A 21,656-nucleotide genomic window follows, 5' to 3' on the forward strand; every position below is an offset into this window, starting at 1 on the left:
AGTTTTTTAAACTCGTAACTGATGGAAAACTTCCAAAAACAAAGCTGATTAAAAAATTGTTCACTGAACTAGAATGACTAGAGAGTTGGCCTTTTGGATGGGTCACCATGGCAACAGATAAGTACACAGGAGACCCTTTTTTCTTGTCTTTTCACTGGATAATTGTGGTCAAGGCTGTTTAACCCTGATCAAATATGTGGACAGTGTTGCCAGGTTGGGCAGTTATCTTCCTAAAAAAATAACATTGGGCAGGTTGATAAAACTTTTTTCAACTTTTCAGACAAAATTTGCCCCAAAGTATTGACATAATAGATGCCAGCATGTGGCAAAAGGGGAAAAAACTGATACATTTCCTTGGTTATCTAATCATTTCTTTTATTTTGAAATGAGAGGATCAACTTGACATCATTATCAGTGATAATCAATGAAGTGGCAGCAACTGATTTTTTATTTTTTTTTGCAGAGATCTGGTTTAATCAGCTGATGGCTCTTGTAAAGTTCATTTTCTGTGGGTTTTTTTGTCGATTTTCATTGTTTTATTTTGAAGTAATACTTTCTGCACCTTGGTTTGATTTACTTTCTGATTTTATTTTGCTCTGTTCAGTTTTTCCTCGCCACATCTGCAGCGTTAATCCTCACCTCCGTCAGTGTTTAGACTCCAACGCTTCCTTTTTCCAGCTTAGCTCCTTTTGAACCACTTTGTCTCCATGGTAACTTGTCAACTGTCATCATGAATTGAAAAAGAGTGAAACAATGTTTTTTCTTTTATGTTTTTATTAACAAGAATACAAAAGTTATCTACATTCACATACCACCTCCTGTAGTATGACTGAGCACTTCACTCCCAGTTTCCAAAATCCTTTTTTCTCTTTTGGTGTTTGAGTTTTTTCCCCCCAACATTTTTATTTTGTCCTTTTTGTTCCTCTTTGTTTTGACATATGGCACTTAATGCAGATCATCAGCGTCTCCGTGGTCCCCAGGGTTGGAGGTTCGAGCCACTTCAGTGTGGCGGCAGAAAAGCAACACAGATCTCCGACGGGACGGATGGAGCCTCTGTGGTCGGACTCCGGTCGGCACGTCGGTGGAATCTGAAATGAAAGGCGACTCAGTCGTGTTCTCGTCCATGTGCAGACATTTGTTTTTCTTCCTTTTTTCTCTTTTGCTGCACATCTTAGGTATTTCTGCTGCGACTCAGTCATGTGCAAAAGTTAGTACCGCCTCTTTTAAAGTTTCTCTTTCAGGGTGAACACATGAAAAGCATCTGATTGTAGTGACCTCCTTACTGTTTCCATAGGATTTAAGGTACAGAGCAATAAAAACAAGAACAACCCGATTCAGAGACAGTTTTTATCCTAAAGCTGTAACAAACGTAATCTACTCAAAAACAAACTGTAAACTGACATGAGGGATTGTGTGCATGTATAGGCTATTTTTAATTATTTATTCTTTTAATCAGTTTGTTTTATTTTATGTTGTGTGTAAATGTTTTATATACTGTAGTATTTAATATATTTGTTTTTTAGCAGTGACTGATGGCACTTATAATTTAGACTGACTAAATAAAGATCTAATCTAATCTAACCTAAGATGGTAAACTGCTTCCAGGAGCTGATAATAACTACAATAAGGAGGTGTGCAGACTTATATGAATGCAAAAACATTGGTGATTTGCTGGTCTGATGCACACACAATGCCAAGAGGGAACGACATAATGAACATTCTTAGATTCAAACTATCTATTATTTTCAAACACTTCAGAGTTTAACGTTTGACGTTAATAAAGATTACCGGTATTCACAAGTGGACCAGGGCATCAAATGACCGGATCATTATCAGAGTCGTGTAATGGTGATTGGTTTATTTGAATCGGGGATTTTGGAGCAGGGAAGCGTCTAAAACCTGCAGGGCTGGGTCCATCTGGGACCTGAGGAGCCCTGGTCTAGAGTTTCTGTTATTCTGTTCTGTCGGGTCTATTTCTTTAGTTTTTTGATTTTGTGTGACCCTTTTTTTTTTTTTACCCTTTTTTGATTAAGACGATGCTACAAAGGTCTCAGAAATTCATGTATCAAATGACACATTATCGTAAACATCTGGCATTATATTATAGGGTTAAAAGGGTCCTTTAGCATTTCATCAGAATCTGTGCCTCAGTGATCATGTTGAAAGTCCAGACCTCAACCCGACGACGCATTCCTTATCAACCATTTAAGAGACTTGAACAGTAATACAGGAAACTGTTGCAGCTGTTGAATCATGGGAAATATGCTCACGGTGACGAAGACCCACTAAAATCAGATGATTTTTACAATTAAAAGATGAAGCGCAACGTTTTGCACGTGACTGAACATCCCGTTTTTATCAAAAAGGTCCTCCCTCGTACGTGTTTTGGGGAGATTATTGTGAGTTACAATACAAAGCGCTAAAAAAAAAGAAACATTATTACAATAAACACTTGGAAAAACCCACATAGGGTTACAACGTCCCCCTTAAAGAGGCATGAAAAGCTCCTCTCACACAGACCGACAGGCGCTTTACATCATGTATGTTACAACACATCCTTGAGCCAGACTTGCTCACGCGGCGGCGGCTTTAAGTACATCGTTGGTTTGAAGTACCCAAATAAGTTATCAAAACATAAATACAGCACGTGAAAGAAAGAAAGAAAGATATAAATAAAGACACATTTCCAAATGCAGCAACGGCTTCTCACTGATGCTGCCGTTTCCCCTCGGGCGGCGGCGGCTGCGCCGCGGGGTAGGTGGTTTCAAGTCCAGCTCAGATCTCTCAGAAACGCCGTGAGCCGAGGGGGCGGGGCCTCCGGCGGGGGTTAACGTGTGCTTTTGAAGTCGTTTCTCCGCGTGGCCCCCAGCGAGGCTCCCGAATCCGGCCCGTTTCGGAGTGGCGGGGCTAAAACCAGCTCACTCGAGGCTTCCACAGAAAGTCCATCAGTCACGGGTGTTGGGCGCCGGCACGTCCCGCCACGTGTGTTTTTAGTCTCTCTCTTGCGTGTCGCAGTTTTTAAAAACACCCTCCTACCACATGGGGGGGCTGTTCGTGTCCAGCACGCCGTACATCTCGGCGAGCTTCTTAAAGCGCGGCCCCCAGTCGTTCAGGTAGTCGTACTCGTGGTCGGTGTTGGACGTCCCCGACTGCAGCGAGCTGAGCGACTCGGCCACGGAGCCTTCGCCCTCGTAGGCGTAGGTCTGCAGCGAGTCGTAGGGCGGCGCACACGGGTCCACGTCGGCCTCCAGCAGCTTGGCCATCACGTAGCCGTGAACGTTGCCCTCGCCGCCGCCTCCGCCGCCCACGACGCGCGCCTGAGGAACGTAGCGGGACAGGCTCTCGATCTCCGGCAGCATGTCCTGCCTCAGCTTCCCGAAGTGGTGCACCTCGCGCGGGTTCCACATGGCGGCGATGTCGAAGGCCTCGGTGTCCTCCTCGCCGCCGCCCTCGTCGTCGTAGCGCACGATGTTCTCGTGGACGTTCTCCTCCTCGTCGCACAGGTAGGGCTTCTTACGGTGCGTCCGCAGAGACAGCATCAGCAAGATCATCACTGGGGGAAGACAAAGGTGAAGCATGTCGATGTTATTTCAACCCGGACTTCTGCACATCAACACTAAAGTTGCTTTCGTCGACGAAAATTATGACTTAATATCGCCATCAATAAACCTTTATCACCTGAGGAAAACGAGACGCAACGAAAATGCTGGTCATGTGACGCTAACGATAATTAAATATATAATACAATATCGTAGAGGAATAAAAATAACACTTAAATGTAGATTACAAAATAAAAACTCGAAACAAAATATGCTAAAAGATTCTTAATGTCCATGTTTCCAGTAGTTTCCTCTGGTTTAGTTCTGCTGGGTGACGTTAGTCCTCAATCCCAGTCGCTGCAGCGGGCAATCAGATCCAGAAGATGCAGCTGCAGAGTTAGAGGCTGATGCCGTTAACGCAGAGCTCTAGGTTCACGTACATTAAAAATAAAGTTACATAGAGAAATGGATCTGCTCTTTGGCTGGGAGAAGAAGAAGAACCATCTTTGGATACACTTTCCTACATAGACGTGGAAAAGAAAACCGAATGTGTCGTCGAAAAAGAAAAAGATGGGGAGAAATGCGGAAAAATAAATATGTTGTAAATTCAAATTAGAGTCTTCTGTATCTGGAATGAATGTATTCTTGAGTCTATAAGGTAACGATAATATATTAATAAGATAACCTTGTTTGAATTGTAAAATGGGTTTGCCTAAATGCAATCTGACTAAAACCAGACTAAAATGGTCCTAGACAATTCTGACTAAAATAAGACTAAAATGCTCAGACTTGAAACTTGACACGACTAAAAATAGAATGAACGTAACCAATAAAAACTAAAATGATAGCTTGACCCAAAGACTAGACTAAAACTAAAATTGAAACCGGCTGCCAGAAACAGCACCAGTCAACACGATAATAAGGTGAGAGAAGATTCTGCGGATGAAGTTTAACGTAACAGACACCGAAGTAAATAGTGATGTGTGATGAATCTGACTGTGATGCACCTTCTGTTTGAGATCACAGATCCATTTTTCAAATATTGCCTTTGCTATAATGTGAAAATGGGAAAATCAATCAGTTGTGGCCGCCGCCTGCTCGCCGTCTCCGCAGCAGCTCGTTACTCACCCAGCAGGACGAAGATGCAGGCCAGGATGGCGATGAGCGCCCCTCTGCTGAGGCTGGCCGGCAGGCTGTAGGCCTCGGCGTTGCACGACATCACGTTGCCCTCCTGGTCGCAGCTGCACACGCGGATGGTCAGCGTGCTGGTGCTGCTCCGGACCGGCTGCTCGCCGTCGGAGACGAAGATGGGCAGGTAGAAGACGCTCTGGTCCTGCTGCGACCAGCCGGCGCGCCGCGTCAGGATCCACGCTGTGTTGTCTAGACAGAGAGGTCGGGGACAGGGTGAGTCCGACAGGAGCTTGCAGAGCTCGTTAAACACCCGGAGTCATGGGATGAGGGTGAGAAGTCAGGAGGTGTGCAGCTGTGCAGGGGAAGTACACTCAGCAGTTTAACACCGTAGAGTCAGCGTTGGTCATCCAGAGACGTCAGCTGAGCATCTTATGACTTAAGCACCAACTTGCAGCTGGTTTGCGTTCAACTATGTGTCAATCCGTCTTTCTATCTGCCCCTATCTTTTAGTGCAAAGAAAAAAGCCACATCTACATACATACATACATACATACATACATATATATATATATATATATATATATATATATATATATATATATACATACATACATACATACATACAGGCCTGTCTCAGAAAATTTGAATATTGTGATAAAGTTCTTTATTTTCTGTAATGCAATTAAAAAAAAAAAAAAAAAAGTCATACATTCTGGATTCATTACAAATCAACTGAAATATTGCAAGCCTTTTATTATTTTAATATTGCTGATTATGGTTTACAGTTTAAGATTAAGATTCCCAGGATATTTAAATTTTTTGAGATAGGATATTTGAGTTTTCTTAAGCTGTAAACCATGATCAGCAATATTAAAATAATAAAAGGCTTGCAATATTTCAGTTGATTTGTAATTAATCCAGAATGTATGACATTTTTTTTTTTTTTTTAATTGCATTACAGAAAATAAAGAACTTTATCACAATATTCAAATTTTCTGAGACAGTCCTGTATATAATATATCTCACTCGCTCTGCTGCATTTTAAAGCCACCTTTCGTAGTAATACCACTTTTTTTCCACATGGGGGCCTCGTATCAAAAGAAGACAACAAATACCCCTTTTCCACCAAACCGGTTCATGGGCTGGTTCTGGTTCACAACTTATGGTTTGTGTTTCCATAGCTCGGGTGCTAAGGGGAGCCACGTCATTACGTCACTGTAAACGTCAGTTACGTTGCTGCGTTTGTATTGGCGCACAGCAACAACTATGGACGACCTCGCGGTTATACAGCTGCTGCTTCTTTACGCTACTCATTGTGATCAGAAAATAGCAGATCCAATGCCAAAAGACAAGTTGTCTCCTCCTCAGACCACTGGTTCTTTGCTGGGTCCACGTCAATTCGTCGCTTATTTGAAAATGTTGCAGTCTTGCTATTGCCGTTGGTCTTAATAACTCCGCCACCTCTGCTTACGTAAACCGTTCTTTCTTGTAGCCAAGCAAAGAGTTGGTGCTACTTTGGAACCGGAGCCAGTTCTTTGTCAGTGGAAACAGAAAGCCCGGTTCCAAACTCACCACTGGCCCAGAACCAGAACCAGAACCAGCCTAGAACCAATTTGGTGGAAAAAGGGTAAGAGTGCACCGTGTGGCCAGGACCGGTACTGCTACATAAAGAGGCTTTGATATAAATAATTTCTTAGTAAAGAAATTGTTTACTGTTTTCTCTCTTTTATCTGTATGAAAAATGAGTCTGGAAATGACGAAAAAGATGCACATTAAAGATGGACTAGATGAAAAGAAAATTAAGCCAATAGAAACACATCGGTTTTGCCAAAATTGCCCACTTATGTTTTTATGCTTTTTTTTCTGACAAATTGAACATTTTGTAAAACTGCAATGAGAGCATCTCTTCCAGATAATCTGGTCACATGATGCACCAAAAATATCCAGATTTTCTTGTGTGTGGGAATCAGCACAATGTAGCAGGCTCAACTACACGAGCTGATATTTTGCAAAACTGCAGAAAGATTGACACCCATCATAAGTTGCTCTTCCATGAAATCATGGACCTCTCTCAGATGTTCCAGGCTTCAAATATGAGGGACAAGTCTAGCAACGAGGTTGTAAGGAAAGGGAGGTACCCGGGCCAAAGTTAAAGAGGCTCTGGACATCAGTCCATATGTTCTTCCATCCTTGGGATAACCAGGATTCACCGCAGGAATCCCAAAAACCAGAACACGGTGGACTTCTACATCTGGACATCGTTCACCATGACGGAAATGTTGCGATAAAACCTGTGCAATACTATATTCAGCTACAACACTGTCAGTATTTAATCTAGCCTACCTTGGTTGTCCCTCAGTGTGAAGTTGGGGTTGTTGGCAGCTTCTGGAGCCAGACTGTAGTAGAAGTGCTGACCGCCCATCGGCTCATCAAGATCCACCGCCGTCACTGTCTGAATCAGCTGCAATACACAGGCCAACATATTTTATATGTGTATATGTATACATATTCACTTAGTACAGTTCTTCTCACGGCATAAAAAAACAAATCAAACAATTTTGTAGACTTTACTCCAGAGCTGTGATTTTTTGGGGGGTATACAAGGTTAATGGAATCACATTAGTTTGGTTTAGGTCATATATTTATGATAGATTCCTATTCGTCCATCTAAACAGGGAACATTCCTCACATACTAAAGTTACTCATGGCGTTCCACAGGGTTCTGTAATTGGAATGATAGTTTTCACTTCCTCTATGCTTAAATTGAAACGTACTTTCGATTTCTTGTATTTCATGTAAAATTGACAATAAAGATGACTTTGACTTTGACGCTGATGATACTCAACGATATCTATCCATGGTGGCAGGGACCTAACTATTAGCAAACTGAGCTTGTTTTATCAAATGTCTGGGGAAGAAAACAATCTATCAGGCTGATTTAAGTCATAATTGGAAACTTCCAAACGTCCAAAAACATCAAAAGTTCTTGTTTAAAGATGCATCAATTTACTACCGGTCATAATATCACAATAAAATTGACCACTATTGCCAATCCTTAAAAGTAAAATCTAAATTTTAACTTTTATCCTTGTATCCCTCAGCGATCATACAGACCACATGGAGTAAAGGCTTTTTCCTCTGGACTTCAGACGCGAGCAGCTGTCTCCGTACCTGTCCTGCTTTGGTGTTTTCACACACGTACGTCTCCAGGTAGTGCGTCAGTGAGGGAGCATTGTCGTTAACGTCCAGGACCTTCACAGCCACCAACACGCTTGCGATCTGCGTAGGGTTATCTGCAGGAAAACACAAGGCAGTCAGAGACTGTAAGGTGACTCTATTATTCTTCATTAGAGTCAGTAATTGGCATATGTTAACCAGCTGTGTGAAGGTAGACCTCTCTTTCAGGTTTCATCACATGATCGATCCATCACAGGAGTGACTTTGGCTCTGAAGGTCAGAGCTCTGTGGTCCGGTACCATGAAGTTTAAGCGTGAGAGCTGGAACTTCACTTATACATCAACGTTTCCATCAGTGGAGTAGAGAAATGTTTTCATGTTAGGCCACAGAAAGCAGCTCCATTAAAACATGAACGTTGGCTCAACGCGCCGACCAGAGTCTTTGTGAGCGTTTCGTGGGGTTGATAGTGATGAACTAGCTGCTCATAGATGGTTAGATGGTAGATATTTAGCATGAAGGATCTCCAGAAGGGGAGCACCATCATCCAATAACCAGCCTTTTGGACAACATGGAAGTGCCAGTCAGGCATCATGGTGGCCAAGATGAGGAATATACATGATGCCACACGTTAACAAGGCCAAGACAGGAAGTGGAGGCAACACTGGAGGTGATCATCAGCTACAATTCAATACCACACAAGGATGCAGGGACGTTTGGAGGACGTTAAGAACCTTCAACGAGAAACCCGGTTGTCAGGCCAGCGCCGTTGTGTATGGCAGCTCCGCCGACAACCGGTGTATGAATGTGTGCGTGTGTGGGTGAATGTTTGCAGTGTAAAGCGATTGGGGCTGTAGGAGTACAGCTGGAAAGCGCTATATAAGTGCATTTACCATTTACCATTTACCAAACACACCTGAATTGGTCGCTCAATGACAGACTTGTGGAAACATTGCTCGACGGAGGACCTGGATTGAGGACCACTTTTCTAAGAATTAAAATCCAAATCCATAAGTTACCATCAATAGTGGGATACATATATATATATTTAAATGATGCTCTGGTCCCACGGGAGCTGGAACCCCTCAGTCTTCTTCAGTCAGGCTGTGTACCACGAGTGATGCGTTGACTAATTGATCTATAGATAGTCATACTAGCTAAATGTGCTCAAACGGTATCAAAGAGCGAAACAATGATTGTAGACGAAGGGACTGAACAACCAGGAACATGATGATTTAACATTACCCATATACTGATCTACAGAGGTGCTGCTGACGGCTGACGTCAACAAAAAATAATGGAAGTGCTTTAGATGGTGCAACGACAACGCATCAGACATGCCCCTCACGGGGCCCTTTCCAAGTTGTCACTGGATAGTTGATAGTACGGGGGCCCCGACAGTAGGCAAATCTCGCTCCATATGATCGACACAACTCCAAACCCCCATAGACACTGCAATGACAGTGAGGAATCTCCCTAATGGGGCCCCCTTACTAGCCAGCATCGACATGCGGCAATAGTGATTCACAATTTGAGAAAATGAAGCGAACATATCCCTCTGGGCACACGAAAAGAGAAAAGGTGACAGTGGTAAAAAATTGTATTATAAAAAAGTAGTGCTGCTACTTTATCCCAAACTCCCAGTTATCCACCGAGCAAGTTTACTGCACATTAAAGTCTGTGTAAAGTGAATTCAGCCATTTTCTTTTAAACACATTCACAGCCACATGATAAGTTAGTGTGTATGTAAGGTTTGTGTAACAGAGTTTTGTTGTTGACTCCACTTGCCACCTATTACTTTTTTGGATAGTACCAGTATCGTTAGAGTTCATTGGTTGGCGTGATTTTCCTCCGTCTATAAATACTGGCTGTGACGTTGACACAGTACCAGAATGAGAGGATTGAGTTCACGGTAGGGTACACAAAGAACTGTGTTACGTTAACTCTGTCATAATCACATAATTCAGTAATACAACTGTCATGATATTATGTTTGTCTACATTACAGAAAGTGGCGACTGCGTTGTACTGTACTTGGTGCAACAAATTGGTTTATATCGTAGTTAGCTTCCTTAGCTTCTAAAGCTGAGCTAACTTTTCTAACTTCTCTGTAGGGCTGCGCCTCGTGTGTGTGCGCGCACGTGCTTATGACTGACCAGTGAATTCTCACGCTGTATGCAGGTATATATTTTTGTTGTGTACACATTTATTTTAATTTATTAATACATTGGACCAGAATGAGAGGATTGAGTTCACGGGCTGCGCCTCGTGTGTGTGCGCGCACGTGCTTATGACTGACCAGTGAATTCTCACGCTGTATGCAGGCAATAAATGTCAGGTGAAAAATCCAAGGAGTGTCGGTCCCTTACTAACACAACGCAGACGAAAGGAAGCTGAAGTGAACAACTGTTACATTTGCATGAAGGGAGTTATGTTATTTATTATTTATTTTATATGTTCATTGTTTAATAAATGATCTTTGGTCCTGGACTTCATTCATCATGATTCTGAGGGGCCCCATGGTCTCTCCTGCCCGGGGCCCCCAGGGGGTCTAGAAACGCCCCTGCTGATCTATGATCTATTTCTGGAGAGACCGTGCTGATCCGGCTTCTTCAAAGCAGAAAATCCTAATTTAAATGTTATACTGATCACCTAAACTGCAGAAGTCAACAATTTTTAATATTGTAAGTAAAAGCTTTTTCATACATAAAGAAAACTTGGTGTTTTAAAAGCTGAAGCCTGAAGAAAACCACTTATAAAAGGGACTAATTGAGGAGTATACTTACTGCGGAAAAGTTTGACTTATTTAAATGTCATTTTTTTGCCTCTTGGTTTCCTTCCTACCTGTGCCCTCCCCGTCTCCGTCACATGTTTAATTAGCCGCTGCACGGGGAACTTATTTAATTAGTCATTAATTCCATTAGCGTCTCCTTTAAGGTACACCGACCAAACAAAGACACAAACAAAAGCAAGCGCAGGAAGGATGAGGGAGTTATTAAACTTAGCCAGAGATCTGCAGGGCGTCTCCTGCTCTGAATTATCGTTGGGTTTTAATCTAATTTACCGGGTGCAGACTCAGCTGGCTGAACCGCCTGGTCATGGTTTATTAAAAGTGATAAACATGACATCAGATTGGTATTTGGAACTTTCTATTTCAGTAAAGTTTAATTAATTGATAATCAAAAAAAAGAAAAGTTTTAGCTGCAGGGCTCTTTTAGATTACTGCACCCCTGATTAAATCTTACTCTCCTAAAACGGGTGGAAAACTAGAAACAAATGGTGTTAATCATATTGCTGCCACCGTAATCCTTGAGGCTGAAACCAAGAGCATTCAGTTGAAAACAAGAATCTAATCAGATTTAAAAAGTTTTTTTTCTTGACGTAGTGGAAAGAAGAAAAAAAAAGGTCAAGATTTTAAGGTTTTCTGTGCTAATTTGCTGTAAAATGATCTGCTTTTCATCCCAAATCACCACAACAAAATGTAATAAGCTGATATGGGCCTAAAAATGATAATCCTTGTTCCTTTTGAGAACACAGGCAGTAACAGCTATTGTCCAGCTCACCGATGTGCACTTTGGTAAACATTAAGATGTACAATTTCATTAGCTAATTATTTTTTTCAGACGAATAATTTAGGTTTTTTTAATACCTGACATGTTTCGGCGATTCCTTTCGCCTTCATCAGAGTCACAAGAATGTGTGTGTGTCCCGTCATTTATCAGAAACATGTCTGGTAATTAAAAAACCTCAATTATTTATCTGACAAAAAGAATTAGAAAAGGAAATTGTAATGTATAGACAAAATTAACTTTATTAAAACATTAAGATGTGCAGCTAAGCGGCGGCTTCCTCGTGAACAGAGACGCTCGGGTCCAGTGATGTCTTGACGTCTCACCCTCTTCTAGAAAGACGCCTCACAACTAAATTGTCTCCTTTTTATAAACAGTTTATTTATAAACGAGTCTAATTAGTTCTCACTGAATTAATTAGTGGGGTCATTTGATTCATCCTCCAGCAATGTAAATTATTAATGGGTGCTTCAGTGTAAACATGGGAAATTGTAGTAATCTGTGTGCGTGTGCATGTTGTCTACATTTCCTCGCATAGCTTTTCCCGCCCGCTCTTCCCGAGTGAGACTCACTCATCTCCATGGCGAGGACGGTGATGTTGTGCCAGCCGATCTCCTCCCGGTCCAGCGGGCGCGCCGTCATCAGCAGCCCGGACGTGATCTCGATGTAGAAGAACTTGTCGGGGTCGCTGGACCTCTCTATGGAGTACCTGCGGGGAGGAGAGGAACTGAGTCAGGTGTTCTGGGTGCAGGTATTAGACCTGTAGTGAAGACCGCCTAAACCGAGACCAAGACCAGAGAGTATCAAGACCAAGACCAGTTCACTTCAAGACCGAGACCAAAATAAAACCTAGTTATTTCCTGATCCTGCGTGATTGTAGAACATCAGCTCCATCCTGGTTCAGCTAGTTTCCATATGAGCTTGTATTCAACTGCAGCACAATAACACAGAGAAGTGGATGATGAAGTTGAACTCACTATAAATGTTTTCATCCATCAGCTGAGATCAGATATGTGTGGCGACTGCACTACCGCTATTTCTACACTATTGCAGGATTGACTCCAGTGCTTTTAAGGATTGACACGACTACTAACTAGTCCCAAAGTCCTCTAGCAGAATAACCAGCTCCAACACCCCCCTCCACCTCAGAAAAGTCATGAATAGTAAATGTTACTGATTTAAATTGGACTTAATTTGTAGATGAAACCTACATTTTAAATATTAAATACTGAAATTACATTATTTACCATTATAGTAATCAGATTACACCGTATATCAGCATTACTGAAATCAATCACAACTATATGCAGATATTCATATATTTATTGAAACAAGACCATTATAAACCCAAAACTGTAATTTAATACAGACACATGCAGATGCACCAAAACATTAAATCAAATGCAAAACACAAATAGTTGACAATAACGATGATCTGAGCACCATCTGTCCCTGGTACCGAGGCTCCCATCAGGGAGAGTTTCATTTCTTGCAGCTAACCATTCAAATGGTGACTGGCGCTAAAAAGTAAGCCTCACTATAGTCTATATAGAGCAGGGGTGTCCAAAGTCAGTCCTGCAGGTTTTAGATGTTTCCCTCCTTCAACACATCTGATTCTGATTAAAGGTTGTCACCGGCTCATCATCGATGTCTACACAAGTCTGATAATGACAGCCATTAGAATCAGGTGTGTTGAAGGAGGGAAACATCTAAAGCTGCAGGACTGCGACACTCGAGGATTGCATAGCGTATTGATGCAAATGCAGACGACATGAGCAACGGTGGAGCTCTCCAAGTCTGGAAATATCAGAGTCTCTTAAATTACTGCTAGATTTCATACAGAGTAATAAAGAAAAAAATAAAGAAAACCTGTAATATTTCAGGCTGGATTTTGCTGGTTTCTTTATTACTGATGGTTTAGACCACCAGGGGTCTGCAACCTTTATCATCAAAAGAGCCATTTTGCCCCCACTTCTACAAAAAGAAATTGTTGGGAGCTACAAAAAATAACAGATTTTAAAAGTTGGAATTATTTTAGCTGTTACAGCCGCTAAATATAACAACAGAAGTGTATTTGTAGGCGTACTTTGAAATAAATGAAACTGTGAACTGTAGGCCTATTTAAGTCTATATTTGTGTAAAAGTTAAATAAAAACTAGCCCAACTTTAATATAAATAAAAAATGTAGCTGCAGCTTAGCAGCTTTAAAAATAAATATAAAATAATAGATGACTAAAAGAATAGATGCCCTGATATTTTTACGAACGAATCTTTCATATATTTTCCATCTGTGAACGGCTTCATCCTTTTGAAAGATAGTTGGCTCTCTTTCGCTCATCTTCGGTTGGGTAAGTGGAGGTTGGAAGTGTCTTTCAGCGTTAAATTTTTTGTTGTTCGATATCTTCTCGCCACATATCAAGCCCGAAAGTAAACCAGCGTCACTGGCGATGAAGGCAAACGAATATAACTGATGACGTTATGTGACTGACGTATATTTTCGTCGACAAATTAGAAATTAAAAATAGTTATTTTTAAAATTAGATGGCATCAACTCAGACTCCAAGATAACTGCCGAACAAAATAAACAATTTGAATCTAGAAATATCATTTATTCATGTTGGTTTTTTTTTCAAGGCCAAAGGGAGCCGCTACGATGAGGACGAAGAGCCGCAGGTTGCAGACCGCTGGTTTCGATGTCTTGAGTCGTCTGCTTCGCGTCAAAAGCATGGTGAAACCCTTAAAGAGGCGGCTTTAGCCCTGACATTGTTGATAAGACAGTACTCGAGTACTTGCACTCCACGTATCAGACACGAGAGCCTCATGTTGGCCGACTGTCTGTGGACGAGGGGACGGTCGTGACTGGCACATCCGCCGGTGGCCAGGGCCTCCCTCAAGGAGCTCTATTAATACCACCCGTCCTCGGCTGAAGGGGGGGGGGCTGCTGCACGTGTGTTTTATTCAGATATACCTGCCAGTCCTGCTGCAGGCGCTGCAGGACAGAAGGATGTGAAAGGGAAGCGAGGCAGACGGAGAAAGTGAAGGTCACCTGCTGCTCCTCGTTCCCCGTCATCTGTTGCCGCTGACGACTCAGCGATCTGCAGCTACATCGTACACGCCCTCCGAAAACATGCGAGGAGCTGACGCTTCCCTCCTCTGGGGATCTCAGTCATATTCGGGTGAATGTTCCAGCTGCTGTCATCTGTTTGTTTTTGTTTTTTTTTGTCATTAAGAAGGTGACGACAGGAAGGAAGGGCATCCAAATACAACTAGTTGTGGCTTCCTTTGCCCCATTCCACCTTAAAACGGTGCTGTTTTTAAACATTTGTTCATCCAGAGCTTTCCTGAACCCATGAAACAGAGTTTCAGTCCGGTTCAGGTCTGCATTTCGACCGTGACATGACATCGCCACTAGGGATGGGCGGTATGGACTAAAAAATGTATCACGATCATTTCTGGCATTTATCCCGATAACGATAAAAAAAATACCAATTCAACTCCAACTTTTTAACTATAAATCTATCACCACATTCAGTCTTTGGAGCCCCCAAAACACTGCTGTAAAAGAATAGTAAATGCAACTAAACGTCATCAATGGGAATTTATCTATCTTTCTTTCTTTCTTTCTTTCTTTCTTTCTTTCTTTCTTTCTTTCTTTCTTTCTTTCTTTCTTTCTTTCTTTCTTTCTTTCTTTCTTTCTTTCTTTCTTTCTTTCTTTCTTTCTTTCTTTCTTTCTTTCTTTCTTTCTGGCTCATTTCCTTCCTTCCTTCCTTCCTTCCTTCCTCCCTTCCTTCCTTCCTTCCTTCCTCCTGCTCTCTCCTTCCTTCTTCCCTTCCTCTTTTCTCCCTTCCTTCTCCCCCTTCCTTCCTTCCTTCCTTCTTTTTTCCCTTCCTTCCTCCTGCTTTCTCCTTCCTTCCTTCTTTCCTTGTTTTCTTCTTTCCTTGTTTCCTTCCTTCCTTCCTTCCTTCTTTTTTCCCTTCCTTCCTCCTGCTTTCTCCTTCCTTCCTTCTTTCCTTGTTTTCTTCTTTCCTTGTTTCCTTCCTTCCTTCCTTCCTTCTTTTTTCCCTTCCTTCCTCCTGCTCTCTCCTTCCTTCTTTCCTTGTTTTCTTCTTTCCTTCCTTCCTTCCTTCCTTCCTTCCTTCCTTCCTTCCTTCCTTCCTTCCTTCCTTCCTTCTTTTTTCCCTTCCTTCCTCCTGCTCTCTCCTTCCTTCCTTCCTTCCTTCCTTCCTTCCTTCCTTCCTTCCTTCCTTCCTTCCTTCCTTCCTTCCTTCCTTCCTTCCTTCCTTCCTTCCTTCCTTCCTTCCTATACGTTGTGCGTCAATTTAACAGAACCATAAATCAGCTTTACACCAAAACATCATCAACGGGAATTTATCGTTTTTACCGTGAGATACAAATTCTTATCGTGAGGAATTTTTTTGACGGTATATGGTGAACGGTAAAATATCGCCCATTCCTAATCGGCACCATGTTGTAGGCTTGCAGCTTCAGTTTGGATTCTTGTCTTGTTGTTCGTGGATGTTTACGTCTTTGGTATTTTAAGTGCCACCGTCCTTCAGCTGCAGGACAAACCCAGACCATCATCTTCCCACCACCATGCACAAACGCTCGGTCACCAAACCTGGCAAAGTGCATCACTTCAGCCCCACTGTGGTTTCCTCCTTCCAAAGTATCTCATTACAGATGTTTTGCTCGTCTCAAATATGATCCATAACATTTTGTTGCTAATATGAAGCTGTATTTATTACCTTTTAGGGGAACAGAGATCTGAGATCAGTCCGTCACGTTGCCTGGCACATGAACTAGTGTGTGTGATTTGCCGCCCCCGTGTGGACAGCAGTGGTAGCGCGACAGAGAGTGGCTTTAGTTTCACATCTTTGCATCTATATGAGACTAAGCAGCTGCTGGCCAGGCAGGAATAATGAGCTTTGGGCTGATAAAACAATATTGATCGAGTACAGAGCGGACTTCTGACGCAGCACTTGTGACGAACAGAGCACCACGCCACACAAAACCCCCGCTTCTACTCTCCGTCCTCGGTGCAGCTCGTGCTGCTGATGGCTTCAGATGATTAACAGTCTAATTAAAAGATTTTACGTCTAATTAGTTTATGAGAGGTGCAGCCCGGACAGTAAACCCGGTGTACATGTCTGGGATTGTTGGATGAGATCATGTGGGTTTGTCCTCATGTCTCTTGCTTCTATCAGCGTCTGCTGTCCTGCTGCAAACACGCGGGTTAATAAGCTGTCAATCATGAGTCTGTGCTGCAGAGGAAGTGTGGTGCCGCCCTCTGCTGGCGAAGCCTGGACATTACACCTGCCTCCTTTTAATCCCAGTAACTGATTCAGGTCATTATTATTCACTGTCAGAGGCATCTTTAGTTGATTTCTGTGTCCAGAAGTGCAGAAGTTTTTAATTTTTAAAGGGGACCTATTATGAAAAACAGGTTTTCTCTTGCTTTAACATGTATAAAGTGGTCTCCCCTCAGCCTGCCAACTCAGAGAAGGAGGAAAGCAACCAATTTCTGCAGTGTCTTTACAGCCGCCCGGATGAGCCATCCAGTGTGATGTGGATCTACGAGCTGTTCAGATTCTGCTCCCGTCGATACGTAACGAAAATGCGATTTACATCGGTTGGTCTCCGATGCGTGAAACCACGCCCACAACTAACTCCGCCGGCCGGAGCTTCCGCCATTTTTTCGTAGCGGTGTATCGCGTCATTCAGGCAGCCAATCAGCACAGAGCCTCATTATCATAGTCCCGCCCACTCAGAATCCCGCATAGATAATGAGGTTAGAGAATGGGAAGATAAATACATGGCTGAGAGGCTGAATTTCTCATTTATTTAGCAAAAACAATCAAAAGCTTGTTTTTAAGACATTCAAGGCCTGTTTAAAATAGGTATTAGGTGCCATAATAGGTCCCCTTTAATAAAAGCAACTTCGATCTGACCATGAAGCCAGGAGTGTTCGTGTCCTCACCTGACGGTGTTGTTGGCGGCGTCTGGGTCCCACGCCGACAGCGTCTTCACCACCGTCCCGGGCGCAGCATCTTCGGACAGCTCCACGAGGTACGCCGGCGAGTCGAAGGCCGGCGGCTCGTCCACGTCCTCCACGCTCACGTGGACGATGGTGACGTCCTTGAAGGGCCCGGTGTGGCGCAGCGCCGGGTCCAGGTGGGTGTTGACCCCCTCCACCTTCAACGTGTAGCTGCGCTTCTTCTCAAAGTCCAGCATCTGAAAGTCAGAGGATGGCGTCGTTAAAAATTATTTATGAACAGATCAGATTATCAATACCAGAACAGTCATGTACAATCCCTTTGTTGTTGTTTAAGAATGCAATAAAATGACTTGATCATAGTTAAATAAACAATGTCATGGGTGAAACATAATAATGATTATAATGTGACCAAAATTGATCGAGCTTTTGCAGTCCGGGCCCCCAAACTTTGGAACTGTTTACCTGCTGAGATCAGCTCAGCTAAATCCCCCACTGCTTTTAAACCTTTACTAAAAACAACAAACCGTTTTAGAAAAGCTTTTATTGTGGTGTGAATATTGTTATTAAATTTAGACTTGGTTATTGCTGTCTTGTGTTCTTATCCACTATGCTCTGTATTTTTATCTTGATGTATTTTATTGTTCTTGGGAAGCACTTTGTAACTTTGTTAAGAAAGGTGGTATATAAATAAAGTTTATTATTATTATTATTATAATGTGAGGAAGTATCCCCCATCCGAGGCCCCCTTGCCAGCCGGTGTTGTGCCAAAAAGTGATTGCCTGCCAGAATCTGATTTCTTCTGATTTCTGGCCGCGGGAGCGCGCACAGCAGCCCGTTGAACGATAGCGCTAAAACGTCAGATTTTCAGATTATGAAGCTCAAGAATGAGATCAAGTCATATTTAGGCAGAAACAACTTTTCATTAACTGTATTTGGCCTTTAATCAATTTTTGGCAGGTGAAAATGCCTATTTTGTGTTGTAATGGTCCTTTAAAAGAGTTAAAAGCAATCCTGTGAGCTCTAGTGTTTATATTATGAAGCTCAAGAATGAGATCAAATCATATTTAGGTAGAAACAACCTTTCATTAACTGTATTTGCCTTCAATCAATTTTTGGCACGACACCGGAGATCAGAGCTTTATAGCAGATGTGTGGCAACTTCAATGCCAAGAGGGAAAGATGTCAGCAACATTCTTAGAGGAACAGGTGTCAATCAATCTGAAAAACTATTTTCAAAATCTTGGAAATCCTGATTCAACAAATATTATTCACAATAGGAAAATGTTCCAGACCCGATGGACGAACAACCTTCCCAGTAGTGGAAACATGCTGTACAAATACCCTAAGAAGTGATGTTGTTGAGTGTTAAATGTTGAAGGACCGATGCGCAGCGCCGCTTTTGGAGAAACCCAAACAGAAGTTGTGCACAAACACCTGGTAAATGTTGTGTTTCTGACGTTCTGTACCTTTTTCACCATGATTACGCCAAAGAGGTTGGTGGGGTCCGTGGTGACGTCGAAGCTGTCCCTCCCGTCCCCGTCGATGATGCTGTACTTCATCTGGGCGTTGACCCCGATGTCCTTGTCCTTGGCCCAGATGCGACCCACGGCCGTTCCCACCGGCGCCGACTCCGGCACACTCATCTGGTAGAGCCCTGAGGAACGGGAGACGGGTCAATCACAACTCCTTCACCCTCTTACCCTCTAGAGGGAGCCAAAGCCCTTCCATCCTCTGCAAGCAGGGGGAACAGCTTTGCACCACCTCCCCGGTCGGGTCGGCTTGCATTTCAGATGCAGTTTAACCTCAAAGAAGAGGTGACGGACGCCCGGGCTGGCATTAGGGTTGCCACCTTTCAGAAATAGAAATAAGGGACGTCCTGATTTCAGCAGCGCAGGAGCCAAAAAAAAAAGCCCCAAAACTTCTAAACTGAATAAAAATGTGTTTATTTTATATGAAAAAACTAAATGCTTTGATTTAAAGTTTAAAAAGTGCTTTAATAGCATTGAACTTGCATGACTGTATAGACAGACAACCGTACTAGTAACTGAAATATCCTCCTATGCTATGTATGTCCACATCAGCCCAGATGTATAATATAGCTACAGGTGAAGAATATGGTGTAAAAGTTAATTTATTTGAATAATTCAACTAGAATATGGTGTAAAAGTTAATTTATTTGAATAATTCAACTAGAATATGGTGTAAAAGTTAATTTATTTCAATAATTCAACTAGAATATGGTGTAAAAGTTAATTTATTTCAATAATTCAACTAGAATATGGTGTAAAAGTTAATTTATTTGAATAATTCAACTAGAATATGGTGTGAAAGTTAACTTATTTCAATAATTCAACTAGAATATGGTGTAAAAGTTAACTTATTTCAATAATTCAACTAGAATATGGTGTAAAAGTTAATTTATTTCAATAATTCAACTAGAATATGGTGTAAAGGTTCATTTATTTCAATAATTCAACTAGAATATGGTGTAAAAGTTAACTTATTTCAATAATTCAACTAGAATATGGTGTAAAAGTTAACTTATTTCAATAATTCAACTAGAATATGGTGTAAAAGTTAATTTATTTCAATAATTCAACTAGAATATGGTGTAAAGGTTCGTTTATTTCAATAATTCAACTAGAATATGGTGTAAAAGTTAATTTATTTCAATAATTCAACTAGAATATGGTGTAAAAGTTAATTTATTTCAATAATTCAACTAGAATATGGTGTAAAGGTTCGTTTATTTCAATAATTCAACTAGAATATGGTGTAAAAGTTAATTTATTTCAATAATTCAACTAGAATATGGTGTAAAAGTTAACTTATTTCAATAATTCAACTAGAATATGGTGTAAAAGTTAACTTATTTCAATAATTCAACTAGAATATGGTGTAAAAGTTAATTTATTTCAATAATTCAACTAGAATATGGTGTAAAAGTTAATTTATTTCAATAATTCAACTAGAATATGGTGTAAAAGTTAATTTATTTCAATAATTCAACTAGAATATGGTGTAAAAGTTAATTTATTTCAATAATTCAACTAGAATATGGTGTAAAAGTTAATTTATTTGAATAATTCAACTAGAATATGGTGTGAAAGTTAACTTATTTCAATAATTCAACTAGAATATGGTGTAAAAGTTAACTTATTTCAATAATTCAACTAGAATATGGTGTAAAAGTTAATTTATTTCAATAATTCAACTAGAATATGGTGTAAAGGTTCATTTATTTCAATAATTCAACTAGAATATGGTGTAAAAGTTAACTTATTTCAATAATTCAACTAGAATATGGTGTAAAAGTTAACTTATTTCAATAATTCAACTAGAATATGGTGTAAAAGTTAATTTATTTCAATAATTCAACTAGAATATGGTGTAAAGGTTCGTTTATTTCAATAATTCAACTAGAATATGGTGTAAAAGTTAATTTATTTCAATAATTCAACTAGAATATGGTGTAAAAGTTAATTTATTTCAATAATTCAACTAGAATATGGTGTAAAGGTTCGTTTATTTCAATAATTCAACTAGAATATGGTGTAAAAGTTAATTTATTTCAATAATTCAACTAGAATATGGTGTAAAAGTTAACTTATTTCAATAATTCAACTAGAATATGGTGTAAAAGTTAACTTATTTCAATAATTCAACTAGAATATGGTGTAAAAGTTAATTTATTTCAATAATTCAACTAGAATATGGTGTAAAAGTTAATTTATTTCAATAATTCAACTAGAATATGGTGTAAAGGTTCGTTTATTTCAATAATTCAACTAGAATATGGTGTAAAAGTTAATTTATTTCAATAATTCAACTAGAATATGGTGTAAAAGTTAATTTATTTCAATAATTCAACTAGAATATGGTGTAAAGGTTCGTTTATTTCAATAATTCAACTAGAATATGGTGTAAAAGTTAATTTATTTGAATAATTCAACTAGAATATGGTGTAAAAGTTAATTTATTTGAATAATTCAACTAGAATATGGTGTAAAAGTTAATTTATTTGAATAATTCAACTAGAATATGGTGTAAAAGTTAATTTATTTGAATAATTCAACTAGAATATGGTGTAAAAGTTAATGAAAATACGGTACAAATCGTGTCCCGTATTAGTTCAATACGGGACGCAACATTTTTTTCTCAAATAAAGGACAATTCCGTATTTTACGGGACGGGTGGCAACCCTAGCTGGCATTCCCCCGCAGTCCGGCGTGAAATGCCTCCACATTGT

The 21,656-nt window shown here is 40.7% G+C and overlaps 1 protein-coding gene across 4 annotated transcripts in view; it reads right to left on the reverse strand.

Annotated features, from left to right (window-relative positions):
* Positions 1 to 803: 803 nt before the first annotated feature.
* Positions 804 to 21,656, reverse strand: part of LOC133423172 (cadherin-20-like) — a 120,617-nt gene continuing 99,764 nt past the window's right edge. For 3 of the 4 annotated variants that reach the window (XM_061713318.1, XM_061713316.1, XM_061713317.1), the window contains 7 exons: positions 18,874 to 19,061; positions 17,390 to 17,643; positions 11,985 to 12,121; positions 7,842 to 7,963; positions 7,014 to 7,131; positions 4,668 to 4,919; positions 1,798 to 3,553 (listed from right to left, as the gene is read on the reverse strand). In XM_061713318.1, the coding sequence (XP_061569302.1) occupies positions 3,033 to 3,553; positions 4,668 to 4,919; positions 7,014 to 7,131; positions 7,842 to 7,963; positions 11,985 to 12,121; positions 17,390 to 17,643; positions 18,874 to 19,061 (1,592 nt within the window). In that variant the 3' untranslated portion in view covers positions 1,798 to 3,032. Of the gene's footprint in view, positions 1,089 to 1,797; positions 3,554 to 4,667; positions 4,920 to 7,013; positions 7,132 to 7,841; positions 7,964 to 11,984; positions 12,122 to 17,389; positions 17,644 to 18,873; positions 19,062 to 21,656 lie in introns of those variants that run through there. The other variant, XR_009770808.1, reaches the window with a different exon arrangement.

This window comes from Cololabis saira, chromosome 22 (assembly GCF_033807715.1).
Source record: "Cololabis saira isolate AMF1-May2022 chromosome 22, fColSai1.1, whole genome shotgun sequence".
NCBI classification, from domain to species: domain Eukaryota; kingdom Metazoa; phylum Chordata; class Actinopteri; order Beloniformes; family Belonidae; genus Cololabis; species Cololabis saira.